The sequence below is a fragment of the Pleuronectes platessa genome, chromosome 4, assembly GCF_947347685.1.
Source record: "Pleuronectes platessa chromosome 4, fPlePla1.1, whole genome shotgun sequence".
In the NCBI taxonomy this organism is placed as follows: domain Eukaryota; kingdom Metazoa; phylum Chordata; class Actinopteri; order Pleuronectiformes; family Pleuronectidae; genus Pleuronectes; species Pleuronectes platessa.
The window spans coordinates 13,659,709-13,684,005 of NC_070629.1; the positions used below are offsets into that span (position 1 = coordinate 13,659,709).

Genomic DNA, 24,297 nt, shown 5'->3' on the forward strand with positions numbered 1-24,297 from the left:
TCTATCTATCTAGACTGACTGTCTGTCTCTCTATCTATCTATTATATCTTTCCATATTAATCTATTCATTGATATGTCTATATCTTTATATATCTATATCTTTACCTTTCCATTTAGATACGCATGCAGCATACTCTCTTGTCTATGCTAATGAATTATTCTTAATGGAGCCTTTGGTCATTACGGATTCCCCTGATATATTATTTAAAATTTTTGTTGAATCAATATATTAATTATTGTTAATATTAATGTCAGTAACCACAGGAAAAAAGATACACATTCAATTGAGAAGTATCAAGTTTTGGATCATCTGAAATTACTGCAACAGGGGGAATCAATGCAAATTATACTAATGCAGAAATCTCACTCCCTCTGTGTATGTACCCTATGTGGATGTGTGTTTTTCTGTGTTTTGAAATCTGGTATTTGCAGGAAATGGGGACACTGCGGGACCTCCAGTTTGCCCTGCAGCTAAAGATCGAGGAGCTTCGCCAGAGGGACACGCTGATAGACGAGTTAGAGCTGGAGCTGGACACCAAGGATGAACTTATTCGCCGACTCCAGGAGGAGCTGGATCGCCACAGAGCCACCGTCTCCCTCCCAGGAGCCTCTACAGCCAGTGCAGGTATACATGCTGCTTCAATGTGTCACATTTGGACTCCCCCACACAGGCAGCACAGGCCCCTAAACCCTGTGTTTTATTTTCCCCATTAGTTTGCTCAGCTCAATTCGAGGACGGAGCCAAAAGGAAGACAGTCATCTTTGAGCCTTTCAGTCTGGAGCCGGGGAATCTGGCCATGGTTTCACATAAAAGCTGCTGTGACAAAAGCCAGGCGTAAGAGCACACAGCGTTCCCTCAGCCCCCACCTGCGCACACTGAACAAATCTGCCTCACAAATGTTCAAGGCTTCACCCAACCGCGTCTCTCAGACTCTGAATAAATACAATATTTCGAATCATTTTCAAACTCTGTTGCTCATGTCGCCGAGTATGACTTAAATGTGACATCATGCATTCTGTCCCCTCAGGTCCCACAGGCTGATTCAGGCAGCGTTTTTGAAAAACGACTTGTTGAAGAACCTTGACGAAGGAGAAATCGTGGCCGTCATCGCCTGCATGTATCCCACCGCCATCAATCAAGGCTGCTGTGTCTTTCAGGAGGGAACCACCGGGGCCCAGGCTTATGTTTTAGAAGGTGAATCATTTCTTTCTTACACCAGATATCATTAATCAAACTGCAGCACACCTCACACTTCTGTCAACATCACTAACACCTCAGTGAGATGACAAGTGCTCAGATGAAACATTGGATTTGATCATATCTTTTGTGTAGCTGTTTTTACACGCCCGCCTCACAATTCATTTATGCCTTGTGTCGAAATGTCAAGGGATGATTTCATAATCTGTTGTTGGTGCAGGGCATCGCGGACAGCTCACGACAGCCCTCCTCATTCGCTGACACATTAACACGCTGTTTGCTCACTGACTGTGTGTTTATTTATTACAGAAGGGAGGATGGAGGTGACAAAAGACAGAGAGAGGCTGCAAACAATGGAGCCGGAGGATGTGTTTGGAGAGCTGGCTCTGCTCTACAACTGCACACACACCTACTCTGTCTCAGGTAGCAAAGCGGGTTTGGTTTTGTCTTCCTGATTTCTATACTTTTGCATGCAGGTGTCACTGTCACTCCAAAACAACTCCGGTGGAGTTTCACTGTGATTACTCTTGAATTGTTCGGCACATGAATAATTCTTGTTTGAGAGTCGATCAGAAGCAGGCGGATTTCTGGCAGTCGTCTAGGAGAGAAGACGTCGGTTGAATTTAAAAACCAGACCTTTTGATATCTTAGACAACAGCACAGCTTCAAATGTTTTTTTCTCGGAGATGTGGGGAATTAAAACATTTTCTGCTTTCCTGCGCTAACGCTGCCGTTCGAATGCCAAACGCCCTGCCTGCAATCCAGCATGCATTAACTGAATCTGCACTTCGGTAATGATTTCAAAGATAGTTTGCATTCAGTTCTCTCTTCTCATCACTTGTCACACATACATGGTGTTAGATTTAGTGATAATCCCCACTGAAAATAGAAAGTGCTACCATCTCCTTTCAGTGTCTGATCACAGAGTCCTGTGGGAAAACTTTTCTCAGACATCGCATCTGACCTTGTTTCACAAGTAGAGACTGGAAACAACCAGAATCAGTCTAAATTGGAAAAAAAAGGCCTTGTTTGGTCCCTAAGCATCACATTCCCTTTGTGCTGCTTTCTTTATCTTGCAACTAGGAGGCCGTTTCAATTTCATGTTTGTTCTCTGGTAACAATGCTCAGCTCATGTCTGCTCTCCGTTGTCCTTCGCTCCATTCCCATTTCGTTCAGTCTTTCCCTTTGCCTCTGTTCAGGGCCCCACGGTGTTTATCTCCCTCCTGACCTGAAATGACTTTTTTCTCCCTCCATTATTGCCATGTGAGACCATCAATGAGGCGTCTGGTCTCTTTTATTGTGACTGAGATGAAGGTGCAGATGGAAACACGCTGTTCTGATCAGGCTGTGTAGGTTCTGAAGAAAATGTCCGACACTCCTACTGTGAGACATTTGAGAATTGTACTCTGCAAAGGATTCAGAGGCACATGAGATAAAGCAGTGGCCTTGAAATGTGCGTCATATGGTGCTGAAGTGAAAACCGATGGGGTAAATCCAAATGGGCGAACGGAGATATCAAAGCTGCACCTTTTCCTCAGACCCTGGATCTAATTAGACCGTCCAGGGGGACATCTCTTTTGATTTCTAGGAAGCTTTAGTGAATCAATCAATATGGGTCATAATTAATTTACAGCTCTATTATGTAGAGAGAGGTTGATTAAGGCTGAGGAAAGCAGATTAGATTTATATTAAAAATCTTTTCTAAGGACAATAAGCTCACACTTCATTTATTCAGTCTTTTTTTTAATAATGCATACCATCTGCTCTCCAGACTGTACCTCATGATCCTGCAGGGTACCCCCACATCCATCACAGACTATGTGTGTCACTTCCAGCTGTTTCAATACCTGCTTCTCGATTACCCCTCCACCAGAGCTCCGGTGTCACTGACACAACCTTAACCCACTGTCTCTGTCTGTGTCGTGTGATCTGCAGCACTGATGGACAGCAGGCTGTGGGTGCTGGACTGCAAGAGCTACCAGACCGTCCTCATGCAGAGTGGTCTCAACAGCCTGTCTCACACTATGGAGCTGCTTAGCAGGTGAAGATAGGACATGGGACAGGCCCTGAAAGCTGCTTTCTATTCTAATGTCTTCCACACAACATCACCCGGAGGTCACGTTGTTTAGAGGTCACCATGCTGCATTAAAGGCCTTTTACACTCTCCTTAATATTCAAGATTCAAAGATCTTTATTGTCATTTATATTATGGTACCATGGAATGTTAAGAGGCTTCTCTCTTCAGTCAAAGTATATAAAAAAAAGTGTAGTCAAAAATAATAATAGCAGCATGAAGGTTTCAGTTTAAGGTAAATTAACATAACATTAAAGGAAAATGCACTCATTAACTACTCATCATTATGCTGATGAAGGCGTGGGTGAAGTGTTTGAGTCCCCAAAACCCTTTTGGAGTCTCAGAGGTAAACAGCGTTACAGCAAAATCCAATACAACTGAGGTAAATGGTGACCAATTCTTCAAACATATATTGAAAACAGACAAAAAGCATAAAATGCTGCTCCTGTGGTGTCATCCAAGTGTCCCTAAGCCTCGGCATTCAAATTCGACATGAAACGGGTACATTTACACCATGTTTTCAGACAAAATTACCTCTGATCCACACGCGAATGCGGATCCGAAAGGAGGATAACAGCAGATTTGAATGCCGGCATATGAATGGCATAGTGGTGAGCAGTCAATGAGTGAATTTTCATTTTATGGTGAACTATCCCTTCAACATATTTAACCATATAGAATAGAACAAGGCATATTTACTCTTTCATCTTTCATATCAACTCTCCAATATGTTTCTGATATGATTAAGCACCTAGAAAATGTGTAAAATCTAACCGTTAGCAGGTCTGTCACAGTGGATGATATATCTGAGTGTGTCTCTGTTTGTCTGCAGCGTTCCCTTCCTCCAGTCGTTGCCAGAGGATGTCATCATGAAAATGTGTGATCTCATGGAGGAGGTACAGATTAAGTTCCTAAAATCTGAAGCATCGGTATTGTGTGCCCGTTGCTCGCTCTTCAAACTGACGCCAGTCGACAGATTATGTGCGCGGACGGAAGGAGCGTGTGTAAACATGATTGCTTACAGGCCGTCCCTCGGCATTTTCTATTCTCGGCTTCCTTTGCGTTGCATCAGTTAACAAGCAGGTGCATTGATAGCTCCAGAATGAATCCTTCATTGTTACCAGCCCTCATCTCTCTGTGTGTGGAAGAGATGTTTTTTTTTGTTTTTTCATGCTCTTTTTAAATGGCTCTCCACTGTTTTTCTCGCTCCTCACTCTGTGATTTGTACTTCACAGAGGCTCTATACAGAAGGAGACTACATCACTCGACAAGGGGCCACAGGAGACACCTTTTATATCATCAGCAAAGGCCAGGTAAAGCTTTATGCTCTTTGCTGAATGATGAAATAAGGCTTTTCAGAAATTATTCAGTTGTAGTGCGGAGGTGAAATTGCCAGGACAGCTTTAGAAATTGCTTTATGATGGCAATAATTGACTTATGGTGCTTTTCTGCATTGCTCTCCACCATCAGGCTTCGTTTTCCATTACTTCTCCTTTGGATTTGGCAGGTGAAAGTGACTGAAAAGAAGCCGGGGCACGAGGAGCACACAACCCATTCTAAACTCTCTGAGAGACACTGGTTTGGAGAAAAAGCTCTGTGGGGGTAAGATGAAAGAAACAATAGACTTTAACAAGATGCTGCAAAGAAAAGTATGTATAGTTTCAGCAGCTTTTGGGGAAATTATGCTAATATGATAGTAATAAATTCTCTTTTTAAGTTTGTGCTTTGCATTGATGACATTATGTTTGAATGTCTTTAGAGAAGAAGTTCACACTGTGAGTGTGGTTGCTGCAGCTCCAGTTACCTGCCTGGTAATAGACAGACAGTAAGTGGCTGGTTTGCATTCACAAAGTACCTGCACAACTTCTCCAAGTCCCAACAGTCCCCTAATGAAACCACATTTCAATTCACTAGATCAGGATATTTAGTTGCACCAAATTAAACACACTCATAATTATCAGTCCAGTTTTCCTCAAAGCCATAAATTATTCTCTCAGAAATCAATGAAAAGATTGAGACGACCATTATGTTATGTTAAAGAAAGTGGAACAAAAATTCCTGAATCCGCACCAAAAGTAAATGGGTTCTTCCTTGGTTCATCCCCCACCCCTCCACAAAATATTATCGTAATCAGTGCTGCAGTTTTGCATAATTCTTGTTACAAACAAACAAATGCAGACAAAAACATAACCTCCCTAACGGAGCTTATAATATTTACCCTTTTTTTGTCATATATCCAGAGATTTGTAGGATATTCACATGCTTCTGTGTTTCAGGAGCTTTAAAGACATCATCGAGGGGTTGCCGTTAGGCTGCAGTGACGAGATGCAGCAGAGCCGTGACTCCAAAGTCGAGTGAGGAGAATCACGATGCTGACTCGTACAAGAAACACATTTTATCAGCACATATAGAAAAACCCAAAGTACCATCTCACCTCAGCTTCCCCTGTGGGCAGGTCAGACGAGGATGACAGCCTCCTCTCATCCTCCACCTTAAGTGATTTCCACATCCTTGGCACTCTAGCAACTGAGGAGTTTGGTCACGTAGACCTGGTGAGAGTTGATATTAACCCGTGCGACACTGTGATCCCACAGGAGGGTCCATGTTTCTGTGATGTAATCTATTGACTTTCACCTCCGTCAGGTTAAACTAAAGAGCGACATCAACTGTCTCTATGCCATGAGGGTCCTGAGGAAGAAGCTGATTCTCGACAGTGGCCAGCGAGAGCACATCCTGAGAGAGGGGCGCATCCTCATGGACACTCACTGCCCATTCATTGTCAGGTGCCTGACAATACTTATCTAATAAATGTGTTTTTCAAATAATATTTTAATATATTGATGATTGCAAATATTATAACTTGTTGATTACAGGCTACATAAAACCTTCAGAGAGCCTGAGTGTCTGTACATGTTGACAGAGGCTTGTCTTGGAGGGGATCTATTCAGTCTGCTCACAGATAAGTAAGTATTTTTGAATTGCAAGAAATGTAAAATTCAAAACATGTTTTGTCATCACACTGATGAAATATTTATAATCATAGCTTTCATTTTAAGCCTTTAACCGGGGTTTGATGTGTTGCATCACATATTTGTTTAAATCGCCCCCCCCACCCCCCTGCGCACTATTTCAGAGGATGTTTGGACGAGTGCAGCACCAGGTTCTACACAGCTTGTGTTGTCGAGGCCTTGACCTTTCTCCACCGCAGAGGAGTCATCTATAGAGACGTCAAGCCGGGAAATGTTGTGCTGGACCAACACGGTTATGCCAAACTGGTGCTACACCTTTTCATAATTTTGTTTACTCTGTTTTAAATTATTGATTGATTATTTCATTGTCATTTTAACTAAAGCTATCTGTAGTGATGTATGCGTTTTGCAGGCTGGCACCAGATGTATGAAGCAGGTGGAGGTGGGTAAGAGAACCTGGACGTTCTGTGGCTCACTGGGCTACATGGCGCCGGAAATGATCCTGAGCAGAGGCCACAGTCTGTCTGCAGACTACTGGTCCCTGGGCGTCTTTGTGTTTGAGCTGCTGAGTGGTGGGTGAGTACTGTGCAGGCCGGCAGGAGTTTTTCAGCTCATCTGTTGAGTTGCAGATTAATTGCAGTGATTGTGACAGTTATTTATTTTTTCTCTCTCTCCAGGCTCCCGTTCAGTGGCTCTGACACAATGAAGATTCTCACTGCAACAATTGGTGGCATCGATCAGATCGACTTCCCCGAGAACATCAGCACAAGTGCCTCCAGTCTCATAAAGAAACTGTGCAGGTGACTACAGCATGAATTATTATGTGAATGTTAATAATGAACCTACCTACCCACCCACCTGCCTACCTATATACCTATCTACCTACTTACCTACCTACCGACCTACCTATCTACCTACTTACCTACCTACATACTGACCTATTTATCTACCTACCTACCTTCCTATCTACCTACTTACCTACCTACTTACCTACCTACCCACCTACCTACCTACCAACCTGAATACCTACCTACCTATCTACCTACTTACCTACCTACCTACCTATCTACCTACACACCCACCTACCTACCTACCGACCTGACTACCTATCTACCTATCTACCTACCTACCTACCTACCAATTTACCTACTTACCTACCTACATACCGACCTATTTATCTCCCTACCTACCTCCTTACCTACCTTCCTATCTACCTACCTACCTACCTATCTACCTACTTACCTACTTACCTACCGACCTATCTACCTACTTACCTACCTACCTACCTATCTACCTACTTACCTACCTACCTACCGAACTGACTACCTACCTACCTATCTACCTACTTACCTACCTACCTACCGACCTATCTACCTACTTACCTACCTATTTATCTACATACCGACCTGACTATCTATCATCGATAGAGGTAGTGGCATCGATCAGACCGACTTCCCCAAGAACATCAGCACAAGTGCCTCCAGTCTCATAAAGAAACTGTGCAGGTGACTACAGCATGAATTATTATGTGAATGTTAATAATGAACCTACCTACCTGCCTACCTATATACCTATCTACCTACTTACCTACTTACCTACCTACCGACCTACCTATCTACCTACTTACCTACCTACATACTGACCTATTTATCTACTTACCTACCTTCCTATCTACCAACTTACCTACCTACCTACCTACCAACCTGACTACCTACCTACCTATCTACCTACTTACCTACCTACCTACCTACCTACCTATCTACCTACTTACCCACCTACCTACCTACCGACCTGACTACCTACCTACCTACCTACCTACCAATTTACCTACTTACCTACCTACATACCGACCTATTTATCTCCCTACCTACCTTCCTATCTACCTACTTACCTACCTACCTACCGACCTGCCTACCTACCTACCTATCTACCTACTTACCTACTTACCTACCGACCTATCTACCTACTTACCTACCTACCTACCGACCTGACTACCTACCTACCTATCTACCTACTTACCTACCTACCTACCGACCTGACTACCTACCTACCTATCTACCTACTTACCTACCTACCTACCGACCTATCTACCTACTTACCTACCTATTTATCTACATACCGACCTGACTATCTATCTACCAACCTACCTACCTATCTATATCTACTTATCATGTCTATCTAGCTATATAAAGCCTATATCTATCAATATACTTTTATAGCATATCTATATTTATATCTATATCTATAGGATATCTACAGTGCCTTGCATAAGTATTCACCCCCTTTGGACTTTTCTACATTTTGTCATGGTATAACCACAGATTAAAATTTATTTCATCGTGAGTTTATGTAATGGACCAACACAAAATAGTGCATCATTTGGAAGTGGGGGGAAATATTACATGGATTTCACAATTACTTACAAATACAAATCTGAAAAGTGTTGAGTGCATATGTATTCACCCCCTTTACTGTGAAACCCCTAACAAAGATCTGGTGCGACCAATTGCATTCACAAGTCACATTTGCAAGTCACATAATTAGTAAATAGGGTCCACCTGTCTGCAATTTAATCTCAGTATAAATACACCTGTTCTGTGACGGACTCAGAGTTTGTTGGAGATCATTACTGAACAAACAGCATCATGAAGACCAAGGAGCTCACCAAACAGGTCAGGGATAAAGTTGTGGAGAAATATGAAGCAGGGTTAGGTTAAAAAAAAATATCCAGAGCTTTGAACATCTCTCTGAGCACCATAAAATCCATCATAAGAAAATGGAAAGAATATGGCACAACCGCAAACCTACCAAGAGGAGGCCGTCCACCCAAACTGAAGAGTCGGACAAGGAGAAAATTAATCAGAGAAGCAACCAGGAGGCCCATGGTTACTCTGGAGGAGTTGCAGAGATCCACAGCTGAGGTGGGAGATTGTCCACAGGACAACTATTAGTCGTCTACTCCACAAATCTGGACTTTATGGAAGAGTGGCAAGAAGAAAGCCATTGTTGAAAGGGATCCATAAAAAATCCCGTTTGGAGTTTGCCAGAAGCCATGTGGGAGACACAGCAAACATGTGGAAGAAGGTGCTCTGGTCAGATGAGACCAAAATTGAACTTTTTGGCCTCAATGCAAAATGCTATGTGTGGCGAAAACCCAACACTGCCCATCACCCTGAGCACACCATCCCAACAGTGAAACATGGTGGTGGTAGCATCATGCTGTGGGGATGCTTCTCTTCAGCAGGTACAGGGAAACTGGTCAGAATAGAGGGAAAGATGGATGGAGCCAAATACAGGGAAATCCTTGAAGAAAATCTGATGCAGTCTGCAAAAGACTTGAGACTGGGGCGGAGGTTCATCTTCCAGCAGGACAATGACCCTAAACATACAGCCATAGCTACAAAGGAATGGTTTGGATTAAAGAATGTTAATGTCTTAAAATGGCCCAGTCAAAGCCCAGACCTCAATCCAATAGAGAATCTATGGCAAGACTTGAAGATTGCGGTTCACAGACGGTCTCCATCCAATCTGACTGAGCTTCATCTTTTTTGCCAAGAAGAATGGACAAACCTTTCCATCTCTAGATGTGCAAAGCTGGTAGAGACATACCCCAAAAGACTTGCAGCTGTAATTGCAGCGAAAGGGGGTTCTACCAAGTATTGACACAGGGGGGTGAATACTTATGCACCCAACAGATGTCAACTTTTTTGTTCTCATTATTGTTTGTGTCACAATAAATTTATTTTGCACCTCCAAAGTACTATGCATGTTTTGTTGATCAAACGGGAAAAAGTTTATTTAAGTCTATTTGAATTCCAGTTAGTAACAGTACATAATGGGAAAAAGTCCAAGGGGGGTGAATACTTATGCAAGGCACTGTATATCTCTAGCTACATCTATATATGAATACATTTCCTCTCTCCCAGACCAGACACGCACACAGGCAGACAGCAGCAGCTCATTAAGAGAGGGTGCAGGTGTATTGGAGCCGACCTTTGCAGCGACACCATCTTTTGAAAAGACTGAATCTGATCTATTAATTCAAAGTTTATTTATCCGTGTGTTCTGTTTTCCGCCCTCCGTCACCAAGGAGCAGCCCCTCTGAGAGACTGGGCAGTCTCGGAAACGGGGCCAAGGACATCCACAAGCACAAGTGAGGCCACAGATTTATTACACTGGAGAAAAACACAGCGCTGAGGCCTGAGCTTGGAAACAACACGCTCAGCTAGGTGGTGACACTCTGTTGTTTCTGTTTCGTTCAGATGGTTTGAAGGATTCGACTGGGAAGGACTTTATAAAAATACATTAAAAGCCCCAGTTATTCCCAAAGTAAGACGCTTTGTGTTTGGCTTGTTGTTGTTGTTCTGTGATAAAGCAGTGACCAAAGGCTCAGATTCTTTTGTTGACTTTTTTCTTGTCCTTCAGGTGAAGCATCCCTCTGACAGCAGTGTCTCTGGGGACTACACTGTGGACGCTGCGGAGCTGCACACAAACTGGGAGGACTTCTGACGCCGTGTGAGCTGTGAACAATCGGGGTGAAAAAAATCATTCAGACAATTCATCACTCACAGGTTTAGTCCTCATGATTAATTCATTACTCCCCATCAAGAATTCATTATATTTTCAGACAAGAACATTTTTCCACAGTATCAGTTTGTGTTGCTGTTTGATAAATGACCCTGCTGTCGGCTGTGTTGAGCTGAGACTGTTGCTTTTGATGTAGAACCTCTATAGATTTATAAACACAGAAGTTCAGTGATGTCACCGCTGTTGAATGTAACTCAATAAACTGATAATCTACACGAGACCGTCTCTGTTTTTCTCTCAAAGCTGCAGCCTCTTTGTCACTTTTCACTTTATTGTTATTTCACAATTAATCTGTCAGGGTTTGATCTTTCCCCCAAATGCTTGCATATAATTAACAAATGACGTGTGAGTCGGCGTCGCCCTGCAGAAAAGCCATCAAGCTACGGAAATAAGTACCGGAAATTATGTGGGTTTACCTCCAAAATAAAAAAGTTTTGAAAAAAAAAATGATTTTGAGCAGAATGACATTTTATTATACAGTATGTATTTAAAAATAAGTATCTTACGAATTAATTGTACCTGAGTATGGCTACAATAAAGACCATTAATCTTGAATTAAATATAAGCAGAAATGATTTAATACATAAAATACATGAATATCATCTTTTTATTCAAACATTTATTAAATTACTTACAAATGCGTTAATACATTCATATACTTATACGTTTGCTTGTATATTTATTTAAACATTTTACGTGTTTTCTTCTATATATATATATGTATATTAATTTATTTAGACATTTATAAATTCATGTAGGTATTTATTTATATTTTTCTTCATGTATTTGTTTATTTTACACGTATTTAGATATTTCTACATTATTCACTTATAGATGTATTTTTCTACATTTAATTGTTTATTTATGGATTTATTTTGATACGTCTACAATTATTAATTTTGCGAGGCACAATGCCGCCATTAGTGGTAGTTTATTCTGGAATACCGACAGGATATGGATGTATATTGTCTCTAGCTTGACCCGTGCACGGATCTCGATGGAGCTGCAGCTGAAGTTGTAATTGGGGATCATAATCTAAGATAAAGTTGGAGGTCTGTTTTTTTCTAAGGTGAGTTTTTATCATTCGCTTTTTCTCTTCCTTCTGTATTGGTTTGTTTTCTCTCTTTTCCTCTCGACTGTGAAGACTTTGTGATCCTGAGCAGAGGAAAGTTGGACTGCAGCGCTGGGAGCTGAGAGTCTGAGGACAAACCGTGAGTCTCCTAACTGACTGCAGTTTGTAGTTCTACACCTTCACTCTCCATCACTGGATCACGGACAGACCCAGTGATGAGACACAGGCAGTGATTGGTAATAACAGTTTATTCATGAGTATTTGCTTCGCAGTTTGCATTTGCTCATCTGAAGCTTTAACTTATGTTCACCTGCAGCTTTTCTCCTCCTGTAGAGTTTGTAGATATACATCTTGTTGCAGACATCTTGAGTTTTACGGATGCTATTGCAGTGTACTTAAATAACCTGGCATGCACTAGTGAGTAACTGTCAAGTGAAGCACATATCTGTGGTATTTTGTCCCTGATCCAAACTGAGGTTACAGTAATTATGGTTGGAAAGTGCTTCAGCCCTGAAATGAAGGTTTTCTAACATTGTTCTAGTTAAAATCACAATCCTGCACATTTACTCTCGTCCTGCTTTATGTGGTTTGTTTGTGCATTTTCTACACGTCTTGATATTTCATTCTGGGGCAATAAAACACAACATGTTTCAAATTGCCCACACGGCCCAATGCCAACTTCTCTGGTATCTCCAGATCCCACGTGAGAGTCTGACAGCTCCTGCCAGTCGTGCAAGGCTGGGCGACGTGCACTGGTGCACAGAAACACTCACTGATTCAAAAGTGCAGCCATGAGGTGTGGTGCCAGGAGAGCCGAACACTGGAGGAGCATTACCTTTGCACAGTCACGTTTGGACCCGTGATGCTGCAGAAACCTGAAAAACCCAAATATGTCATTGTCTGTGAGAATCCTGACTCATGATCCACGTGTGGAGAGCCAAACGTGTTCTCTACGTGCAGGATGCCAGGTCTCTCTCATTTATTCTTCATCTCCTTCCTCCTGGACAAGAACAACATCATTGTGACCAGTGTGTGTATGTGTTCTTCACGCTTCGCTTGGGAATCACAGCCAGAGAACCCCCCCGAGCTTCTTTCTTTTCTCCTGTTTCTGGTTTCCCCCCTCTGCCCTGCCGGGGTCACGTGTCCCCTCTCTCCCCATCTCCCCTCGATCGGACCATTCACCACTCTGGGCACATGGAAAGTGTGCAGGGTTCATTGCTGCTGCTACTGGGGGTGGTGGCGGGGGTACAAAAAGCTGCCTCCCACCCCCTCTCTTCAAGTTACCTCCTGTAGTTTTCTAGGTCAGAGGGGAAAACATTCCCCGGCATTGCTGCCCCTAGTTCTGTGGGCGACTGTACAGAGTCTCCTCTCATTCTGTTGCTGAATCTATATTCTTGGCTTTAACAGGTAGATGGCAAAACCAGCAGTGGCTCTCTTCCAGTACATATGTCAGCCCTCGTCTGTGAGAAGATTGGAACCAAAATTCTGCACATATTTTTCAAAAGGAGCCTTGACTTCTCGTTTCATGTTTGACTGAAAATCTTCAAAAATCATTTAAAACTTGAACAGAGTCTGGCTGCCAGACATGTCAAAAGAGAAACTGAGTTTACTTTCCCCTTTTCTGATCCCACCTCTTCACCTGCTCCTTTTTTATTTCTGAATCATTTAACTTCACCAAAAACATTAAAAAGCTTATGATGAAGCTACTTTATTTTATATTATAGCCCTGGCAAACATGGTTGTTCTTTGACTATCAATACCTTCAAAAGGTACATTTAAATACATATTTTTAAATCTCCCATTTTAATATAATTTATTTTAACTTGTTGCCTTTCAATCCATCAGAAATACAGTTGGGCAGTTTCATTCATGCCAGATCTTCACCAGAACCAGTTTTTGGTTTTCTGTTTTCGCACATTCCATGTCCCCGTGTGTTGCTCATTAGTTTTTTTTATATGACAAACTACACTCTTGCTCTGAGTATAGTCTCAGCTCTGTCGCTGCCTGTCAGCAGCAGTAAATGTGCACAGACTTGCAGGCGGCCTCAGGCGATCTGTTAAACGCCTGCTGTCTCCCTGTGAACCTGCATTCTGCTGCGTGTTCTGCGCACTGCATGGCAAGATGTCCGTTTATCTCCTTGTTTTAATCATTTGCAGCGAACACAAATGTAATCTGCTCCACTTGATGCTGCGTGATCCCTCGCTAACACGTCCCTGTCACGGCTCCTGCGATAAATTCCCATCAGTAGAAATCCAGGTGATAAAGGCATTCAGCTTTGTCTCTCCCACAGCAGAGAAAGTGTATTTCCCTTCGGTGTCTCATCACGTGTGTGTAAGTGCCATCGTCTTTTGTCTCATGTCTTCCAGGGAGTAAAAGCTGGGAGCACAATGGTCCCTGTCTGGGCCTTGACAATAGGCTTTATGAATGGGAGTGAGAGAGGAGGGAGCGGGTGGAGAGAGACTACAGGAAGCTCTCTTCACAGCAGACTGTCACTTTCGGGTCTTTTTGGGGGATGTTCCATTTCACAAAGCCCTTTTGCTTTCCCTTTATTCAGCTGGAGGGGATCAGCTGCTGCTTTGTTACACCTGCAGGTGTAAAGTGGTGACTGAGCAGCTTTTACTTAAAAATATCGATGCTTGAAACCCTCTGAAGTTTGTGGCATCAGTCTTCAAGGGCCGTGCAGCATCTCTCTGCCCAGGCAGGGAAGGGAAGCAGCTCGGCATCGGCCCGGGTAGAGAGGAAGGAGGGGTGCGATACCACTCTTCATCCCCTCTTCTATTGGGCACCCGGGGCAGAGGGGGGGGGGGGGGGGGGGAAAGTGGGTTAGAGGTTTCTGGGTAGGGGAGGGGATGTGGGAAAGGGGAGATTTATTCAACGACGTGAATTCTTTGCCTGAGGGAAGATGAAGTGGTTTGTCAGGGGAGGGGGTGAAATGAGCAGTTTTAGTTTTAGTTAACTTTTTAAACACAAGTTTGTTTTGGGGCCATAAGTCGTCCTCACACTGCCTCTCCCCCTGTGTCCCTCTGTCGTTCAGTTTTGGATATGAACTATAAAGAGGCTGGCAGGGAGTCATAAGGGGGGACTTCCCCCCCCCCGGTCGCTCGCCTCACCCTATCTCATCACCAACCCCTCGATTCTCCACTGTACCGACCCCGGTCTCTCTCGCTCCCCGTCGGATGAAAGAGAGTGGCACAACATGCCTCAGAGTAACCTCGGTGCCTGTTTCTTTTAAGCCAGTCATTATTACTTCCTGGTGTCTCAACCCGACCCTCCCCCCTCCTGTCCTGTATACAGCTCAGGCCTTCTCTCTCTCTCTCTCTCTCTCTCTCTCTCTCTCTCTCTCTCTCTCTCTCTCTCTCTCTCTCTTTGTGTGTCCATGGTGCCAAGCCTGTGACCCAGTAGGATCCAGTCTGCTAACCAGACTTTATAGTTTCAGAAATGTTAGGATGCTTTGAATCACACTATTATTTGGGGTTTTGCTGCATTCTGTGTTTTAAGGTTGATTGTATGCCACTAGTTTACATTGCTCGCGACCAGGGGGTTGCTTTAAGATGTTAACGTTTGTACCGGTTTAAATAGTTTATTTTGTTGATCAGAAAACAAACATTTTGTGGCCTCAGCTTTTGAATTTATAAAAACATGTTGCCCTTATTTTAGATAAAAGTAATAAAGTCTTTATTTGGACTGTCGGGTGGACAATCAAGTACTTTGAAGATGTTAACTTGGGCTTTAAAAAATATATGTTTTTGGACTTAACAATTATTGAATGAATGGTAAAAAGATGGAAGATCAGCAGGTGTAGATAGAGGGTGGCACGGTGGTGCTGCATCGCCTCATAGCAAGAAGGTTTTCGGTTCGAATCCCGGTTCAGTCGGGGTATTTACAGGTTCTCCCTGTGTTTTTGTGGTTCTTCTCTGTATGGACTCTGTATGTCAGCCCTGCGATACAGTGGCGACCTTCAGGGTGTATTCCCGCCTCGTGCCCAAGGTCGATCGGCTCCAGCCCCCTCACCCGCGATAATAAGTATTTTGATGGATGCGATGTTAGAGGAAGTATCTACAGTAACTTGTAGAGTGATTTTGTTGTTTTTTCTTCCCCCTCTCCTCTTCTCTCAGATATGCATTTTCAGGAGTGGTTAGGGTCACTTCGCTCCAGCTCGGGACTCAAAGGCTCTGAAGGGGACGACTTCTGGAGACTTCTGCCATCTCTGCCTCTGTCCTCCTTATCTCTGTCCTCGCTGTCTCTGTCCCCCTCCTCTCTGCTGGGCCTGGGAGCGCTGGCCTCCCTCACTGCATACTGGCTGGTGACCCGTCCTCGACCCATGCGTCCCCCCTGCGATCTACAAGCCCAGTCCGTAGCTGTGAACGTGAGTGGGTCGTGGTCGCTCACTTGAACCATCAGTGTCAGTGTTGATGTCCCGCATCAATATAACAGCAGTGTGTTTTGACTGTGTCTGATGAGAGTGCTGTTGGTTGCAGGGAGATCCCAGCTGCAGGAGATCAGCTCTTCTCAAAGATGACTCCCTGCTGGAGTTTTACTACGATGACACCAGGACGTATTACGACATGTTCCAGAGAGGCCTGAGGATCTCAGGTGACCACGCTGGACACTGCCGCGACACATCAATTTGGCTTTATGCAAATGGCAAACGTTTTGTGATCAAAGCGGACAATTATTATGACATTAAGCAACAGCCAATCAAATCATCCAAAAGTAAAATACTTATTTATCTTCAAATTTTAACTCGTTACATGTTCAACAGTCAAATTCATCTCAAAGTCACCGAACTGCACATAAAGTCTGATAAAATATGTTTTACATGGATTTAATTATCAACAAGTTAATTAACACTTAAGAACTATTGATTAACATGACCTTTATACAATCAAAGTCTAAATATTTATTTTTCATCTACTACTTTGTTGTGTCAGAGCTACAATTACAAAACACTGCAATATAATTCCACTGGACACGTCCTGAGTCTAACAACTTCATGATGCTATAAATGATGCTATACCAGACCTGGTATTAAAAGGGATAGTTCACCCAAAGTGAAAATACACTCATTATCAACTCAACACTGCTGATGGAGGCGTGGGTGAAGTGTTTGAGTCCACAAAACACTTTTGGAGTTTCAGGGGTAAACAACGAAGCCAAATCCACTCCAGTTGAAGTATGTAAGACTTCTTCTTTAGACGTAGAACTAAAACTGAAAAAATACATAAAATGCCGTCATTTGACATCTGTCAGGACTGAACAGGGCCTTGGTTTTAACTGGTGTTAGTGTTTTGTCTTGGGTCCTTCAGGAAATGGTGCGTGCCTTGGCTCCAGGAAACCGGGTCAGCCCTACCAGTGGATCTCCTACACTGAGGTCTGACATGTTGTAGTATTTTGATGGTCCAGTCATCACATCGGTTCAGTGTGATGTGTTACTCTTTACTGTTTGTCTCCGATCCTCCAGGTGGCTGAGCGGGCGCAGGTTCTGGGATCTGGGCTGTTGGCTAAAGGCTGTCAGCCGAACCCGCAGCAGTTTGTCGGTTTATTTGCACAAAACAGGCCAGAGGTACAGTCATCACTTTGTTCCCACACTGGTTGGTTTCCTGTGAGCTTAACAGCCCTATGGTTTAAAATGATCCCTCACCAAGCTTAAACTTGTTATTTTCTCATACGCACACATCTCTGTAGAGATTTGTGAATGATGACTTGACTCTTGGAGCCCCAGGATCACAACTATGCCTATTGAGTTATGACATTTAAAATGTGATTTGTGTTTGTCTGCACATGTCCTGAAAGTGTGTTTGCCTTGACTCATATTGAGCTCAGAGAGCTGCTGGTGAATGTGGGTCTCCAGGGCAGCTAATATTGGAACATGTCTGCTCTCAAATTCATTTTTAATATATCCATGAGGCAGGGCCACTTTTGTCGCTTCACACTCAGTCGTGTCAACTGAGAGTGAAACATGAGTTTCTGCTCCGTCACATTGATCTACACTGTGGGTGGTGCTTTTTTTTTAAATTATTATTATGTTGAACATGGTTTTGTTTATTTAGTAAAGATGAAATTCATGTAATATATACACTAATGGAGAAACGTCTGTGATGTTTGGATATGTGACTCAATAAATATACATCAGTGGGTGAAAGGAGTCTAACAGTGCTGCTCTGTCTCCCTCTGCTGGTCACAGTGGATCATCGCAGAGCTGGCCTGCTACACCTACTCCATGGCGGTGGTTCCTCTGTATGACACACTGGGGCTGGAGGCCATGGTCCACATACTCCACCTGGGTGAGAAAACCCTAACCCTTCATGTAGGAATTAACATCAATATATAATGATAATAATGAGATTTCATTATTAATTAAAGGACCAGTTCACAAATGTGTCATTAGTGGTGTGTCAGCCTCCTCTAATTGCAGATTGTGTTCTGACCAGCACAATGACCTTTCTCACAGTCATTTGTTTTGTAGACTGATGGAAATACAAACTCTGTGCAGATGTTTAATTGATTTACAGAAACATTATAATGAAATTAAATGTTGGAGAAAAGCATATAAATATATACATCATGTTGGAAAGAAAGAAAATACTCTTTGGGTCAGGTCAAGTATTCTTAAAAGAATTATACTGTATGGTAAAATACTTAATTACGAGTAAAAGTACTTGTTTTCACAAGAAACTTTGACTGATTTATTGGTTTTCTGGCAAAGAATCATTTCTTTCTTTCTTTCTTGTTATCAGTAAGATGTAACTGTTAAATATCAAGCCCCACATTATTTCTTCTGGGTCTGATAGTGATATGATGTGATATTTTAAGCTCTGTAATTTGTGTTGAGTGGATCTCTCTCTTTGGTAACACTGCTAATATCTAACAGACTCTTTTTTTGGTAACTGGATAAAATCCACAAACGTTTGTAGTTCTATGTTTTTAATGTGAAATCTGAATTTGCAAAGCCTAACTATAGCTGCTAGGTGCACACAAGAATGTAAGTGGGATAGTAGCACTATGAAATATATTTAGTTTAATTCTTGAGCACATGCACCTACTTTCCCAAATTACTGGACACAAAGTATTAAGTGATGTTTAGATTTAGTTTTTTCTTCTTTTTTTATATAGTAGATAGTACTACATTATTATTTTCTAATGTCCTATATGCATCAGTTCTTGTATTTCTGCTGCCGTGAGACTTGCTTTTCCCTCCATCTGATGTGTAAAGTCGATCTCCTCTGTGTGTCGTGTCGTGGTGCGTCCTCAGCGGAGATCACCCTGGTGATCTGTGACAGCGAGGAGAAGGCAGCCGCTCTGTTAGAGAACAAGGAGCAAGGCGTGACTCCCAAGCTCTCCTGCCTGGTGCTCTTCAACAGTTTCAGCGAGGCCTTCGTAGAGCGGGCGAAGGCCTGCGAGGTGGAGGTTTTGAAACTGGAGCAGCTCATGGTGAGCAGGGTGGAAGCACAGAGTCCCTGTAATGCAGACCCATTGAAGTGTCTCCCCTTTAATCAATGCTGCTGATGTAAATTGATATGATCAACTCCACTCTGTCCACATCCTAGGAGCTGGGAAGGCAGAACCTCAAAGATCCTGTGGTGAGTTCTACGTACATCACCCCATCAAGCTGGTTTCAGTAAATACCTGATCCCCCTCTAAATACCATGTTGACAGTTTTATTGTTGCTCCTGTCCCATACGATATAATTAACACTCACTTGTAAACAATGCTTAAATTAAGAGTGGAGGAAGCCCAGTGTAATATTGTCATATTTTATTGCTGCCTGCTGTAGCCGCCCCAGCCCCAGGATCTGGCCGTGGTCTGCTTCACCAGTGGAACCACAGGTATCGTCTGATCTCCCGAGTCTCTCCCCTAATTATCCTTCACTCACATCATTAGAGAAGTGTCCTTCAGTGCCCACTAACAACCGCTCTTTATGGCACCGCTGTAGTTTCCTTTGCTGCGCGGAGCTCTGCAATAATGTCTTGTTTATTTATCCAGGGAAGCCCAAGGGAGCCATGATCACCCACGGCAACATCGCCTCCAACACTTCCTCTGTCATTAAGATCCTGGAGGTCTGTCTACTCTTCCACCTCCTTGTCTAATTGAGAACAGCCTCACAGCTTCCACCACTTCCCATCTGCTTGTGTCTCTGTATCTCCGAGCTGTCCCTCTCTCTCCCTGCTGTGTCTAATGGTATGATTAATTGGGTGTTTGATTGCCCCTGTCGCCGCGAGGTACTTTAACTAATTGCCCCAGTATAAAGATTCTGCTATCTAACTGCTATTGAAAAAGCCATGCAGCATGTTTGATTGCCTGCGAGGCTTCACCGTATGCCGCCGCTGCCGCCTGAACTTTATCTCTCCCCAGTGCTTTGCTCATTTTACGTCTCGTTTTCTCTCAGGGTTCGTTTGTGATCCAGCAGGAGGATGTGTCGATCTCGTACCTGCCGCTTGCCCACATGTTTGAGAGGATGATTCAGGTACTTGATCCTCTTCTCAGAAGTTTGTTTTTCTAATGTCTGTTTTGGTGCTGATAGTAAAAAAGAAAAAAAGAACCTGTATTTGTGATCCAGGTCTCTATGTTCTGCCACGGGGCCAGAGTTGGATTCTACCAAGGGGACATTTCTCTCCTCATGGACGACATTAAAACTCTCAAACCCACCTTCTTTCCTGTCGTGCCACGATTACTCAACCGCATCTACGACAAGGTCAGCTAACGTTTTCCGACCTTGTTATTTACACGGCACTTAGAGGGCACAATTCCTTGTAGGTTATATTTTATGGCTCATTTTCGGTTCATTTCCATTTTGACTGATGTGTGTTAAGATCCTGGGCTCAGTGACCTCTCCGCTGCGACGGGCTTTGCTTCACTACGCTGTGAGGAGGAAGCAGGCGGAGCTGAGCAGTGGGGTTGTACGTAACAACAGTCTGTGGGACAAACTGGTGTTCAACAGGATCCAGGTCAGTCGCTGGAAGCTTTTTCTAAACAGTTCCTTTGCTCTAAATCTATATTTCCATTTTGTTACATTAGGATGTAGAATATTAGGCTATATGATTCGCTCCTAACTTAAAATCATTGACTATACACATAAAGATGGAAATAACAGCTTCCCAAATGTAAAGCCAGGGCGTCTTGATTGCCACCTAGTGGCTGGTTCCTGTATATAAATCCTGCCTCCTTTGTGTCATTGGATAGGAAAAAGACCAAACTGAAAAGTCAAAGTATACATCCAATTTTTCTCACAGTTATTTTGTTTCATTGAAGGTAGTGCTTATCACTCTGGTGTATTTTTCAGTGTTTGTCTTTCTGGTTAGATTGGTTTTAATTTGTTATTTGATGCTATAAAAATGGGGTGAAATGTCATGATTGACAGTTGAGACTGACTCAGGATTGGTCGAGCATGTGTATCGGTGGGACCTCCCTATCGTGGCTTGATCCTCTGATCACCACTGTGCACAAGAGGGCAGCGTTTGTATCATGGATGCTTTGGCTTAATTTTGGGACCGTGTGAGGAAGTGGAGACACATCGTCCATCTCGATATACAGTCTATGGTTAAGAGGACGAGTGGCATCAACCCTGAAAACATCTCTCTTGGTAATTTGAGACTTTGACTAATATTTATCACTATTTATGTTTTGTAGAAGTTAACACAGTGGCACCAGTCGCCCTGGAAGTATAATAAGTATAACATTTGTTCCAACCATTCCAGCAGTGAGTTCCAAAATCACCCAGAGCCTATTGGCCCAGTGGCAGTTCACTGGTGAAGCCTGCACACAGGCAAACAGGGACTGAAAGTATCTGGCTTGTTGTGGTCGATGCAGATGGGAAATATTACCGACGGTGATCATTGTTAGAATAGGATTCTAAACAAATACTATGTGCACTACCTGCTTCAGGCCAATTTAGGAGGAAATCTGCGGTTTGCCCTGACGGCTTCAGCACCCATCTCCCCCACAGTGCTCTCCTTCCTCAGGGCCACGCTGGGCTGCCTGATATTTGAGGGCTATGGTCAGACAGAGTGCACCGCAGGCTGCACCTTCTCTATGCCGGGGGACTGGACCGCAGGTAAGAAACTGCCTGATTCCCCAGTTGCTGGCTGCTCCTGTGCTGCCTCTCCTCAGCACGTGTGTTTGTGTGTGTCAGGTCACGTTGGAGCTCCTTTACCCTGCGCCATGGTGAAGGTGGTGGACATCCCCGACATGAAATACTACGCTAAGAACGGAGAAGGAGAGGTGAGTCGGACTCTTCATTCTGCAAATTGCCAGACAATTTTGACGCCTGCCGACTCTTCTCACGGCTGAATCCTGTGTTAGATCTGCATCCGCGGCCCCAGTGTGTTCAGGGGCTACCTGAGGGATCCAGAGAGGACGGCTGAGGCCTTGGACAGCGACGGCTGGCTGCACAGTGGGGACGTGGGCCAGTGGCTTCCAGTAAGTTAAGACGGGGGACAGATATGATCACAAGAGAGCAAATGGGCATTTACATCATTTCTCCCCTGCCAGAACGGGACGCTGCGCATCGTGGACAGAAAGAAGCACATCTTCAAGTTGTCCCAGGGAGAATACATCGCTCCGGAAAAGATAGAAAACGTCTACATGCGCTGTGTTCCTGTGCTCCAGGTGTTTGTGCACGGAGATAGTTTACAGGTACGGTGCTAATTCAATGCAAATCCCATTCAGTTGATCTATTAAGAATACATGCCTGAAGGCAAGAGTTAAATATTTGATTCCTCTCTTGTATTGCAGTCTTATCTCATAGGCATAGTTGTGCCTGACGTGGAGGTGTTTGTTGACTGGGCTAAAGAGCGGGGATTTATTGGGTCCTACGAGGAGCTGTGCCAGACTCCTGTAAGGCATATCTCAATATTTAATTTCTTAATTAATCACTACTGTATGATGGAGCATGGATTTTAAAAAGATGTGTCTTCCAACAGGATGTGAAGAATGCAGTATTAGAGGACATGAGAGCCGTGGGAAAGGAAGCGGGGCTGAAGTCCTTAGAACAAGTGAGCGATCGCTGCCGACAGTTCAAATGTTCCAGCTACAAACCCACCAATGCTGACTGTGACTGTGGTTTTGCTTTCATGTCTTTCCCCTCCTTTCAGGTGAAAGACCTTCACTTGCATCCGGAGACGTTCAGCGTCGCCAACGGCCTCCTCACACCCACCCTGAAAAGTAGACGTGCCGACATCCGCAGAGTCTTTGAGGAACAGATATCCAGCATGTACAGCAAGACGGCCATTTAATTACAGGACTCGACTCGGTAATTCACACACAAACAGCCAGGAGTAACTGTTGTCCAATAAGGGGCTGGGGGGGGGGAGTAGAACATTGAATGCCCAGCAGTGCCTCTGAAATTTTTTAATGGAAATATGCTGTTTTGCTTTTTATTTGATTGAGTTTTGTATCCACCACCCGTGCCCTCATCCTGCACATGTGTAATGTATTAACTCTTTACATGGAAAATAAGACTTATTTTATTTTACTTTCCAGTCTATCAGCTTTGTGTTTCAGAGGGAGATTTTACCTATAAATTACCTATAAATAAATTATTGTGTAGTTGTAGAGCGGAGACTCTCAAAAGTTACTAGATAAAGCAAACTGCAGAGACAACTACATTTAGCTGCCGTGTTCTTTTCCCAGACAAAGGGTTTTTAAAGGGATGCTGTATTTGTGCGGCTGTTAGAACTTGCATTAATTGTAGATCTGTATTTTAAGGTCGATGGTTCCCATCATATAAGCTTTTCCATGAACATCCTTGATTTTAGCTCTTGCATTTTTCTAATTGGAGATATTTATAAACTAGTGGTAGCATGTAATCCTTCACCTGAAGATAAATCATTTCAACTAAGGATGGTTTCAAGCAGCAATGACTTGTATAATAAAATGACTTCACTGTAAATACTTATGTTGACAAATGTCAACAGGACACTACTAATTCCTGTAAAGCAAAACCGAACAGAAATAAAGTTTAGAAACTGATGACTTTCCTTTGCGTCATTTAACTACAGCCTGTTTGTCACAACTCCTGCACTCGACTTCCTAAACATGGAGTCGTTATCCAAACTCCAGTTCATCAAGGCAGCAGAACAATAGTAACTAGAGTCACTCAGTAGAGCACACAGCTCTGTAAAGACCCAACATCCCCCTCATGTTTTCAATTCACTAGATGAAGATTTGTAAATATCTATTCCCTTACCATGCCAGATTGTTCTCATCAAGATCCATGAAATATTCTGAGATCTCAAAAGAAAAGTTGAAAAACACCCAATCCCTGTGTTAAAGTGGAAAGAAAATCCTGGATCTGCCCCTTGATGCATCTACTGGATTATTTCCAGCAAGTTTCATGGAAATTCATTCCGTAGTTTTTGCGTTATTCATTTAACAGTCAAACAAATAAAAACACAACCTC

At 43.2% G+C, this 24,297-nt stretch overlaps 2 protein-coding genes across 2 annotated transcripts; both read left to right on the forward strand.

Moving 5' to 3' along the window:
* Positions 1-435: 435 nt before the first annotated feature.
* prkg1l (protein kinase cGMP-dependent 1, like) lies at positions 436-10,946 on the forward strand. The gene is made up of 19 exons (XM_053421664.1): positions 436-625; positions 715-835; positions 1,029-1,195; positions 1,508-1,621; positions 3,134-3,239; positions 4,105-4,168; positions 4,508-4,585; positions 4,780-4,874; positions 5,032-5,097; positions 5,549-5,626; positions 5,728-5,824; positions 5,916-6,055; positions 6,146-6,235; positions 6,406-6,547; positions 6,654-6,817; positions 6,919-7,041; positions 10,332-10,394; positions 10,504-10,570; positions 10,667-10,946. Exons 1-19 carry the CDS (start codon positions 436-438, stop codon positions 10,748-10,750), a joined length of 2,049 nt encoding a protein of 682 aa, XP_053277639.1. The 3' UTR covers positions 10,751-10,946.
* An 857-nt stretch (positions 10,947-11,803) lies between these two features.
* On the forward strand, positions 11,804-23,867 carry acsl2 (acyl-CoA synthetase long chain family member 2). The gene is made up of 20 exons (XM_053421769.1): positions 11,804-11,897; positions 16,016-16,266; positions 16,379-16,493; positions 17,207-17,271; positions 17,362-17,463; positions 18,085-18,184; positions 19,153-19,331; positions 19,448-19,480; positions 19,675-19,726; positions 19,884-19,957; positions 20,287-20,364; positions 20,458-20,592; positions 20,711-20,845; positions 21,783-21,951; positions 22,030-22,118; positions 22,200-22,316; positions 22,389-22,532; positions 22,632-22,733; positions 22,820-22,891; positions 22,991-23,867. The coding sequence occupies exons 2-20, from the start codon at positions 16,018-16,020 to the stop codon at positions 23,129-23,131; spliced, it is 2,151 nt and encodes a 716-aa protein (XP_053277744.1). The 5' UTR covers positions 11,804-11,897; positions 16,016-16,017; the 3' UTR covers positions 23,132-23,867.
* The last annotated feature ends 430 nt before the right edge of the window (positions 23,868-24,297 follow it).